Here is an 11,865-nt window from a genome sequence, read left to right on the forward strand (position 1 = left end):
ATTCCTCTGAAGGATCTGAGCAAAGTCAATGGAGAACCTTCTGAAAAGAATTCACCATTCTAGATGCTATTAAGAACATTCATGGAGTTCCTCCTGTCGTTGCAATAGGTTTGTGATCTGGCTTATCTCTGTGGCGTTGCCAGTTCAATCTGATTCCTGGCCCGGGAACTTCCGTACACTGTGGGTATGCCCCCCCCCCCAAAAAAAGAACACTCGTGATTCGTGGAAAGAGATAAAAATATCAACATTAACAGGAGTTTGGAAGAAGTTGACTCCAACCTTTATGATGACTTTGAGGGGTTCAAGACTTCAGTGGAGGAAGTCACTGCAGATGTGGTGGAAATAATAAGAGAACTAGAATTAGAAGTGGAGCCTGAAGATGTGACTGAATGGCTTCAATCTCATGATACAACTTGAATGGATGAGGAGTTGCTTCTTATGAATAAGAAAAGAAATTGATCTTTTTTTTTTTTTGCTTTTTTTAGGGCTGCACCTGAGGCATATGGAGGTTCCCAGGCTACAGGTCAAATTGGAGCCACAGCTGCTGGCCTACACCACATCCAGATATGAGCTGTATCTGCAAGCTACATCGCAGCTCATGGCAATGCCGGATTCCCAACCCACTGAGCAAGGCCAAGGATTGAACCAGGATCCTCAAGGATATTAGTCAGATTCATTTCCGCTGCACCATAATGGGAACTCCCAGAAATGGATTTCTTTAGATAGAACTTACTCCTGGGGGAAGATGCTGTGAAGATCTTTGAAATGACAACAAAGGATTTAGAATAATAAGCGTAGTTGATCAAGCAGTGTCAGAGTTTGAGAAGACTGACACCATTTTTCAAAGAAGTTCTCTTGCAGGTAAAATACCATCAAACAGGATTGTATGCTACAGAGAAACTGTTCATGAAAGGAAGAGTCAATTGGTGCTGCAGACTTCATTGCAGTTTTATTTTAAGAAATTGCCATAGCCACCTCAAACTTCAGCAAACACCACCCTGATCAGCCAGCAGCTGTCAACATCGAGGCAAGCCCCTCAACAAGCAAAAAAAGCTTACAACTCACTGACAGCTCACATGATGGTTGATATTTTTCAGCAATAAAATATTTTTAAAATTAAGCTATGTAAGTTGTTTTTTAGACATAATGCTACTGCACACTTAGTAGACGATAGTATCGTGTAAACATAACTTTTATATGCACTGGGAAACCAAAAAAATCATGTGCCTCATTTCATTGCAGTATTTGCTTTATTGCAGCAGTCTGGAACTGAACCTGCAATATCTCCAAGGTGGGCCTGTACTATTTTGGGCTTCTTCTCCCCAGCTCTTCATCCCATAACTCCTTTCCCTCACAAATATTTCTAATGTGTCCCTCAAATCTTTTGTTGTGTGATAAACAAGCTCTCCTACATGTTCTTTGTGGTCACCATTACCAAGTGCTATTTGCTCCTTCTTGCCCTCGCTGACTCTGACATTTTGCCAAGGACACTCATTTATAAAGACTTCAGGAGTAACTTGCATCCTCCTGCTTTCTTGAGGCAGCTTCCAGGCCATCGTTTCTCTGCCCTGCTGGAAACAACACTAAGGCACGTGCTGGCTTAATCAGTCACTTCCCACAGTCTCATTTCTCTTGCTTAGACACTGGTCATGCTCCCAAAGTAAATTAAGCCTTATAGCTTTTAACACACAGCCTTCCCTGCCAATATTTATGTCCTTGTCCTTGGGGGCGTCACTGTTTATCTGTTTTATTCATCCAAAATTTTGGCCTAGCACTTCTTGACTTCTTAAAACCTAATGACTTTGATCCAATTCCATTTTAGTCACCCTCTTTCATGGCTACTCTCTAGATCCGTGCAACCCAATACATAGCCACTAGGTGGCTTCTGAAGTTGAAACTAACCATAATTAAATAAAAAATTAAAATATGTTCCTCAGTTGCACTAGTGACATTTCGAGTGCTCAGTAGTCAACATATGGCTAGTGGCTACCATATTTGATAATGCAGATAGAGAAAACCTCCATCATTAAAGAAGTTTCTATTAAATAGCATAGCTTGTGACATTGACCTTACTCAAAATCGTTCCACCTCAAAATGAGCTGTGTATCTACAGTTTTCTAGACCCTGTTCAAGGAGCTGAGGGTACAGTGGGGAACAAAATAGACATCATTTATTAAGGCTTCTACGACATGGTTATGGTAATCAAGATAATGTGGCCTTGGAAGAGGGAGAAACACATAGATCATTGAAACAGAATAGAGAACCTAAAAATAGACCCACACACAAAACTTTCCAAGTCAACTATATTCCAATAAAATTTATTTTTTAAAAAACATGCCCCAATTTTTTTTCCAAAGCTGTTCAATGAAGGAAGGATAGCCTTTTCAACAAATAGTGTCAGAGTAATTGGACATTCATAGTTAAAAAAAAAAGAAAAAAAAAGAAACCTTAGCCTAAACTTCACACCTTATACAAAAATTTAAATGAATCGCAAACTTAAATGCAAAATACAAAACTGTAGAACTTTAGAAGAAGCATAGGAGAAAATCTTTAGGATATAAGGCTAGGCAAAATTTAAAACAATTTAAAATGAAAAACTCTGCTAAGAAGATTAAAGAGTTCCCCTTGTGGCCCAGCAGGTTAGGGATCCAGCATTGTCACTGTAGTGGCTTGGGTCGCTGCTGTGGCATGGGTTCAGTCCCTGGCCTGGGAACTTCCAAATGCCACAGGCGTGGCCAAAAAAAATAAATAAATAAAAATGAAAAGACAAGCTACGAATCAGGAAAAGTTTCACAAACTGTATATCCAATAAAGGACTTGAGCCTAAAATATGTGAAGAACTCTCAAAACTCAACATTAAGTATAGTTCAGGGACGTCTACTCAATAGTTTGTAATAAACTATATGGGAAAAAAGAATGGCTGTATATATAAAACCAATTCACTTTGCTGTACACCTGAAGCTAGTACAACATTGTAAGTCAACTGTATTCCAATAAAATAAAAAACCCTCAACAGTAAAAAACCAAACAGTCCAATTAGAAAATGGGAAAAAGGGAGTTCCCGTTGTGGCACAGTGGTTAACGAATCTGACTAGGAACCATGAGGTTGCGGGTTCGATCCCTGCCCTTGCTTAGTGGGTTAAGGACCCGGCGTTGCCGTGAGCTGTGGTGTAGGTTGCAGACGTGGCTCGGATTCTGCATTGCTGTGGCCCTGGTGTAGGCCAGCGGCTTCAGCTCCGATTCGACCCCTAGCCTGGGAACCTCCATATGCCACAGGAGCGGCCCAAGAAATGGCAAAAAAAAAAAAAGACAAAATGGGAAAAAGACATGAACAGCTATTTCACTGAAGAGGGTATATATGTGTCAAATAACCACATGGATGGAGACTTAAAAAAATCCCTCATATATAGCTGCTGGGAATAAAAAAGTAACAAATACAGCCAGTCTGGAAAACAGTTTGGCAGTTTCTTATAAAACTAAACATGCAGCTACTATATGTCCCAGTAAGTAACTCCTGGGCATTTATCTCAGAGAAATGGAAATTTATGTTCACACAACAACCTCTATGTGAATGTTCATTAGAGTCTTATTAATAATAGCTCTGCACTGGAAACAACCCAAATGTCCTTCAACAAGTGAATAGAGAACAGGTTAAATAAACCATGGTATGTCCATACCCTGGAATGCCACTCTGCAAGAAAAAGGAGTGAACTATCCAATGTATGCAGTGACCCAGATGAGTCTTCAGAGAATTATGCTGAGTGAAAAAAGCCAATCTCAAAAAGTTACACACTTTATGATTCCATGTATATAACATTCTTGAAATGACCAAATTTAGAAACGGGTTCCTGTCGTGGCTCAGTGTTTAACGAATCCAACTAGGAACCATGGAGTTGCGGGTTCGATCCCTGGCCTCGCTCAGTGGGTTAAGGATCTGGCGTTGCCGCGAGCTATGGTGTAGGTCACAGACATGGCTCAGATCCCATGTTGCCATGGCTCTGGCGTAGGCTGGCAGCTACAGCTCCGATCAGACCCCTGGCCTGGGAACCTCCATATGCCACAGGTGCCGCCCTAGAAAAAGACAAAAAAAAAAAAAAAAAAAAAAAAAAGAGACAAGAAACAGCGGACAGACTACAAGCTAAGGGAGGGGGTGGGGAAGAGCAAGGATCTGGGAGAGAAGTGGGTGTAGCTATTAAAGGGCACCGTGAGAGATCCTTGTGGTGGTGGGACTGTTCTGTATTTTGACTATCAGTGTCAATATTCTGGTTAGGATGTTATAGAATGCTTTTGCAGGATATTACCATTGGGAAAAACTAGGTGAAGGGTACATGAGATCTCTCTGGACTATTTCTTCTAACTGCATGTGGATCTACAATTACCTTACAATAATTTCAATTTTTAGAAAAGCCAAGGAGGTGAATGTTTCAAGAAGGAGAAAGTGATCAACTGGTCAAATGCTGCCAAGAAATCTAGCAAGATGAGAAATGAAAAATTCCCATGACTTTTGACAATATAGAAATTATTGTGACATGGGCAGGAGCTGTTTTGCTGTAGTAAAGGGGCTGGAAATTAGAGGGAAGTGGACTGAGGAAATAATGGCTGTAAGAAAAGACCACTCTCTCAAGAAGTTTGGCTGTGAAATAGAAGGTGGTGGTTTGAGTTAAGTGTGGGATGAAGCAAGTTTTGTTTTGTTTTTAATGGAGACACTTCAACATGGTTAAACCTGTTGAGAAGGATCCAATGGAAAGAAAAAAAATTGAACGAATGGGAAAGATAAGGGACCATCCAGACAGCAGACAACGGGATCAAAAGTATACACAGAGCGATTGCCAGTGGAGAGAAGTAACACATGTTTTTTTTTTTTTTTCTAATGTAGCAGAAGAGAATAAGAGAAAGATGGAAACAGAAAATTGTCTTTGTGATGTTAGAAGAACTGCTGAGAGTAGAGGTGGTTGTGAAGGGAGGAGGTACATGAGGGGGAACTGGGGTTTAAGGAGACAGAGAATATTTGAAATATTTGTTCTGCAACTTCCTCTAGGAGTGCTCAGGTGCAGGTACAGAGAAGACAGAGTTGACTTTAGCAGGTAGGGCTTTTACGAAAGCAGTTCAAGGGAAGGGGGCTCGGAAGTAGCAAGAATGGGAGTTCCCCTCGTGGCGCAGTGGTTAACGAATCCAACTAGGAACCATGAGGTTGTGGGTTCGATCCCTGGCCTTGCTCAGTGGGTTAAGGATCTGGCGTTGCCGTGAGCTGGGGTGTAGGTCACAGATGAGGCTTGGATCCTGTCTTGCTTTGGCTCTGGCGTAGGCCGGCGTCTACAGCTCCGATTCAACCCTAGCCTGGGAACCTCCATATGCTGGCCCTTAAAAAGACAAGAAAAAATAAATAAAAATAAAAAAAGAACTAGCAAGAATGATACTGAGTTGATAAACCATTGCATCTAATCTAAGTAATGAGGGCAATAAAAAAGAAGAGGAAGTAGAGGGATCCGTGGCCTTCAGGAGCTGAGGAATTTTCATGGTGCTAGTTGAAAAAGTGGGAATAGGAGGTGGTGGCTGGAGATTGGATGTGTGAATTCATGACTTGGGGAATGAAGCAGTTTTAAGAAATAGTAAGATCTGGTGTGTGGCTGTGAGTGTATGTGACTGAGGTGTCACCTCTTTCAGAGAAGGTCTTTTGATATAAAGTGGTCAAGGAACTGAGAAGTTGGATGGATTATCCTTGGGGATGTTGAAATCACTCAGGATAGTGCTAGGGCTTGAGGTGGGAAGAAAGGCTGTGGGCCAGAGGCCAAAGTCATGAGTAACTAAAGAGGAGTGGCTCATAGGTAACTTGATGAGTGACGAGGAGGAAAGGCATATAATTAAGTGGCCTCAAAGAATTGGATTCTGTTTTTATAGTTTTTGTTTTTGTTTCAAGAGCACTGGGACATAATGATCTGAAAGCAGAAGTGGGGAGTCAGCATGGTACCAATACCATTCTTTGTCATGTTTTTGGTTTTTGCTTGTTTGTTTGTTGCTTTTTAGGGCTGCACCTGCAGCATATGGAGGTTCCTAGGCTAGGGGTCGAATTGGAGCTATAGCCATTGGCCTACACCACAGCCCCAACAACGCGGGATCTGAGCCTTGTCTGTGACCTATACCACAGCTCATGGCAACACCGGATCCTTAACCCACTGAGCAAGGCCAGGGATTGAACCTGTGTCGTCGTAGATGCTAGTCAGATTCGTTTCCACTGAGCCACAACAGGAACTCCCTTTTTCATGTTTTGAGAACAGGAAATCACCAGGTTTCAATGAAAGTCAGCAGATGAAGGGCTCTCCTAATAAAGTGTCTGAAGGTATAGGAGGGTTTGCTGACCATGGTGAGGCAGTTCCAGTGGCTAAGGAGGGGATTTTCTGGGGGTGGGGGAGGAATGAGTGCTAGATCAAGGCTTTATGGGGATGTTGGTGGAATGGATGCCAGTGGGAGGAGGAGTGATGATAACCAGAGTGAGGGCCTGGTGGATTCAGTCTCAGCAGATCTTGGACAAGAGTGGAAAGCAAGCTTGATGACCAGATTTCTTTCAGTCTAGCATCTCTAGTCTCTGCCTATTTGGATTAACATGGTGGCAAACCCACAAGTTATAGTTTCTGTACTGGCCTAGCCTAGTGTGGCATTGGTCTCAGAAGAAGTACCTTCAGTCTCAATCCTTGTGGCTTAGGGTTGTGGCATCCCTGGTGACTAGAGTTCCACTTCTCTGACCAAAACCTCCTCTATCTCTCTAGTCTTTATTGTCACTACAGTTATTCTCCTAAGTCATTTAACCCTCTAGTCCTTTGACCCCTCCATTATTTCTCAAGCAATCTGTCAGCCCTCTCTTCTTTATTTTCACCCCCGCCAACTGTCTTACCAATATTTTCAAGCTGCTTGCCATTGGTCCATCATTGTAGCCGCATAGTAGCAGAATCCCAAGTCTAGATCAAACCAAAACGTATACCTCCTGTGCACGCGGATTGGCTTCAGTCTCAACTGGGCGTTCCACACTGTCATGGATCCTTTGTGGGCCCTTTGTTAGCTGTCTCTCCTATTCACCCAAGAAGCTCTTCACCAGTTTTCCTAAGCCCCCTTCCCCCTGACTCTCACTTTCCCATAGTTACAGAGGCCAGATATAACCTCAACTTCCTGCCACCCAACCTGATACACCTCTCACAGACTTAACAGACATCTGTCTAAGGTTAATCATGGCATCTGTGCCCTGTATCCTCCTTCCTTCTTTGGAACTTTGCAATCCATCACTAGATAATTCCCCCCCCCCACCCGCCACAGATGTATCTTCAATCTTTCCCTGTCTACTACTAGCTTCTCTCTCTCTCTCTCTCTCACACACACATACACACACACTGCTAGGTATAAATATGCTTACGTATCATTCAGCTTAAAAAATCCTCGTTTCAAACAAGTATTTCACTGATATTTTCTTTAAAATTAAGTCTATTTGAATTAATTTCACTTCCACTGAAGGACAGCTTGTGTATGTGTGTTTATGTCTGTGTGTGTATGTCTGTGTGTGTGTCTGTAGAGGGGGAGGGAAAAGAATGGAAGAGAATAGAAGGGGAGAGACGAGAAAGATGCTGACAGTGAGAAAAATGATGTTTCAACATGGCCTGTAGGAATAGCCAGCAGATACTAGAGTGATGCTTACACAGAACATTTATCATGGTAAAGTGTTGACAATGTATTTTAATTAAAAAAATTACAAAACAGTATGAATGCTTTGATAACATTTTTCTAAAAATGTGTGCGTGTATGCATAGGACAATGATGGGCCAGAAAGATAAATGCCAAAATATTACCCCTGATTATTTCTGGTTTGTGGGATACCATTCATTGACAATGTCTTCTAAATCTTTTATATTAAACATGTCCTTTTTTTTTTTTGCCGCACCTGTGGCATGGTGAAATTCCTGGGCCAGGGATCGACTCTGTGCTGCAGTTGCAGCCTGGGCCACAGCTGTGGTAATACCAGATCCTTAACCCACTGAGCCACCAGGGAACTTCCTAAACATGTAACTTTTGTAATAAGAAAAAAACCTGGGGTTCCCGTTGTGGCTCATAGTATCCACGAGGACTCAGGTTTGATCCCTGGCCTCACTCAGAGGGTTAAGGATCCGGCATTGCCATGAGCTGTGGTGTAGGTCGCAGATGTGGCTCGGATCCCGCGTTGCTGTGGCCGTGGTAGAGGCTGGCAGCTGCAGCTCCTATTTGACCCCTAGCCTGGGAACTTCCATATGCCGCAGGTGCAGCCCTAAAAAGACAAAAGACAAAAACAAAACAAAACAAAACAAAAAAACCTCCTTAGGCAGCAGATCATTCCCTCCCTATAGCCATCAGCTTATCTCTTCCATTCAGATCTAAATGTTCTGAACTCAATTTGCTTTTTCACTTCTTTCCTCCCCAGTCTCTCCTCAGTTATCCAGCCTGAATTCCCACGCCTACTGAATTCCCACGCCTACTGAAACCATCCTCACCAAGGTCACACATGGCATCCTTGTTGCTAATCTACTGCACTTTTTCTGTACTGTTCTGACCTGCCTACCTTGTTGGACTGGATTTCATGCTATGGCTCGCTCCGTTCTTTATTCTCCTCTATTCCTTGGATCCCAGGACCACTCGCTTTCCCAGGTTTGCTGAGAGCAAAGGTATGAACTGCAAAGGCAGACAAACCTGGGTTGGAATCCTGGCTCTGCCACCGACTAACAGCATACATTTGTGCAGGCTTCCTTAATGTGTCTGGGCCTGTTTCTTCCTTAGGGAAGTGGAGATTATAATGCCTACTTCAAAAAGTTCTGTTCAGCACTAAATGAGATGATGCTTGTGAAGCACTTGACATAGTCAACAGCACATGGCAAATGGTAGTAAAGGATAGTAGTAACTTTGATAGAATTATTATTCCTCCTTCTCTGTATTCTCTTGTCAGTGCTTTCTAGTGTTCTGTCCTGGGTCTGGTTCTCTTCTGATGCTATACTCTGTCCCTGGGTGTGATCTCAGCCATGCTTGTGGCTTCAGCTCCCACCATATGCTGATAAATTGTCAAATCTGTGCCCTCATCCAGATCTTTAGCTTGACTTCCAGACCCTTTTAACCACCTTCCTGAGGTTCATCACTTGGGTGTCCTCTGCTAGAATTTCAGAGATGGGAAGATTGTGTAGATCAGTGATTATCACCTGGAGACCATTGTCTAGAATCATTTTTGGTTGTCATGGTGTGGGGGTGGGGAGGGGGAGTGTCCTACTGGCATCTAGGGTATAGAAGCAAAGGATGCAGCTAACATCCTACAATGCACAGGACAGCCCTCCACAATAAAGAATTATCTGGCCCGACACATCGGTGGTGTCAAGGTTGAGATACCCTGGTGTAAATAATCCTTAAAGGTCCAACTCTAACATTCTCACAGGGGACATTCAAGCGATGTTAGACACGGACTGTGAGGTCTAGAGAAAGGAGGTGACATAAGGGGGTTTTGATGGCAGAGTGATCCTTGATCCTATGCTCCTCACTCCTTGTTTGCCTCCCACTCCTCTTGCTGCTTCCCTTTGCCTCCTTTGTAAACTCTTCTTCCTGTAACTATTCCTTAAACAGCTGTCCGTTCAGTCTTCTGTCTTCATGCGTGTCTGTGCCCTTCTCAACAACTCTACCAGCATGGTCCCAGCTAGTTCTGTGGTTTCACCTTCAACCTCTATGCTGACAACTTTCAAGTCTGTTTCCAGGTCCGATTTTGATCTCTCAAGTTCCAGACTCATGTAGCCACATAGCTACCTACTTCCTATTATTCAGAATATCATCTGAACATAATTTCTATTCTCATATCCAAGGGTTGAGGATTTTGAAGGCTTATATACTTGCTACGTTCTTCCTCTACCCTCTGTTTTATTCACTTAACTATTTGCTGTCTCATGACTAATTTTTCACTTTTTCCCATCAATCAAAATTTGCCCGTTTAGGAATTCCTGTTGTGGTGCACAGAAATGAATCCGACTAGGAACCATAGGGTTGCGGGTTTGATCCCTGACCTCACTCAGTGGGTTAAGGATCCAGTGTTGCTGTGAGCTGTGGTGTGGGTCACAGATGCGGCTTGGATCTGGCGTTGCTGTGGCTGTGGCGCAGGCCAGCAGCTGCAGCTCCTATTCAACCCCTAGCCTAGGAACCTCCATATGCTCCAGGTATGGCCCTAAAAAGCAAAAAACCAAAACCAAAACAAAAACTTACCCTTTTACCATCACACTCCCTGGAATCCTGGCAGGTGGCAAGTGCTAATCTTATAAATCCATTTATACAAGTATTTGCCAAATGACTTAGTATGTTTGAGACACAGCATAGTCCTTGGAGAATTCAATATATAAAGCTATTGTAAGGGATATAGTTAATTAAGCTGTATCCTGATTCTGTCACTAACTGGCTGTATGACTCTGGGAAAATTAGTTTCATTTTCTGGGTCTCAGTTTCCTCACCCATAAATTAAGAGGGTTAGATGAGAACAATTTGGGGAATGATTATAACAATCAATAGAGCTACTTGTTAAACGTAAAAATCTCTGGGCACTTCTCCAGAGTGTGATTTAGTATGAGTTATTATGTTAGGGATTTAACCAGGCGAAATCCCCTATGGCAACCTTAGCTCCAATATACAAACTCAAGAGCAAAAATATCTATCTGCAAAACTCAGGATTTTTCCCTCCAGCCCACTTCTGTCTCATCCCAATGGACCCAACACTCCTCTGCACTCCAGCATTAAAGCCTGGCCCTATCTCCCCCCTATTCACTCCATAGTCACAGGAGAGGCCTCATCTTCTGGGGTGGAGAGGGGCACAAAATTTCCCAAGGCTACACAGAGGAGGCTGCATTTGGGCTGGACTTTGAGGGATGGGGCAGGATTTCACCAGAGATGGAGGGAACAACTTTTTCAGAAAGAGGCCATGGTGTGAATTTATTTATTTGAATCCTGTTTACTGGGATCTACCATGTGCCAAACTCTACGAGCAAGGTGAACAAGAGCATGGGCTTTGGAGTCAGCGGGACCTGGGCTCTAGTGACTGAAAAAAAAATACACAACCTAAAAGTTGAGAATTTATTTGATGAAATTTCTGAGGATTTCCGGCCTGGGAGGCAGCCTCTCAGATAGCTCTGAGAGACTGCTCTGAAGGAGCCAGGACATATAGTTTCACCACAAATATCAGATAGTTAGAACATCAAAAGATTAATTAACGAGAACCAGATATGTCAAGTTATTGAACTTAGTGCTTTTCTGTGTATGGGGAGATGCAAGACTCTGAGTCCATTAAAATCATTCTTTTGTACCTTAGCTATCTAAGGCCACTGTCTTACTCTTTTCCATCCTGAGTCCCTTCAGGGCTCACTGTTTGGGTGGCTGTAGTGGCTTGATGGGTGTAACATCCTTTTTTCACTCATATGGCAGGCAACATATTTCATTCGCAGCTCCAAATATTTGTTTGTATCTTCATCCACCACACCTCCACACTGCTTAGAGCAGTTTCCCATTCTCCTGCCCCAGAAGCAGCTCTCAGCCCACCCTCATTGCTTAAATGCAGCTGTCAACCAGCAGCCATGATGCTGACTTTTCGTTCAATTCCTGGTCCCCAAATGCACGTCCTAGGCAGCTGGAATTCCGTCCTGATGCATCAGAGGCCCATTTTGGTGACTTTGGAATTTGTACCAACTTCAACTAAAGTGTGACAAACTCAGATGCAAAACGCCCTCACCCCCAATCTCAGGTCGGGAAAAGCCCCTGAAAACCTCATTCGCAGGGGTTGCTCCTGTCTCGCCCCGCCCCGTCCCGCCCCGCCCCCAACGCCACGCCTCCATGCGCATG

General features: G+C 43.3%; 1 protein-coding gene across 1 annotated transcript in view; it reads left to right on the forward strand.

The window, feature by feature from the left end:
- NLRP12L (NACHT, LRR and PYD domains-containing protein 3) overlaps positions 1–10,037 on the forward strand; it is a 63,195-nt gene extending 53,158 nt beyond the window's left edge. Inside the window, exon 14 of the mRNA XM_021079745.1 lies at positions 8,438–10,037. Within this exon, the coding sequence (XP_020935404.1) occupies positions 8,438–8,495 (58 nt within the window). The 3' untranslated portion in view covers positions 8,496–10,037. The remainder of the gene's footprint in view (positions 1–8,437) is intronic.

This window comes from Sus scrofa, chromosome X, assembly GCF_000003025.6.
Source record: "Sus scrofa isolate TJ Tabasco breed Duroc chromosome X, Sscrofa11.1, whole genome shotgun sequence".
NCBI lineage: Eukaryota > Metazoa > Chordata > Mammalia > Artiodactyla > Suidae > Sus > Sus scrofa.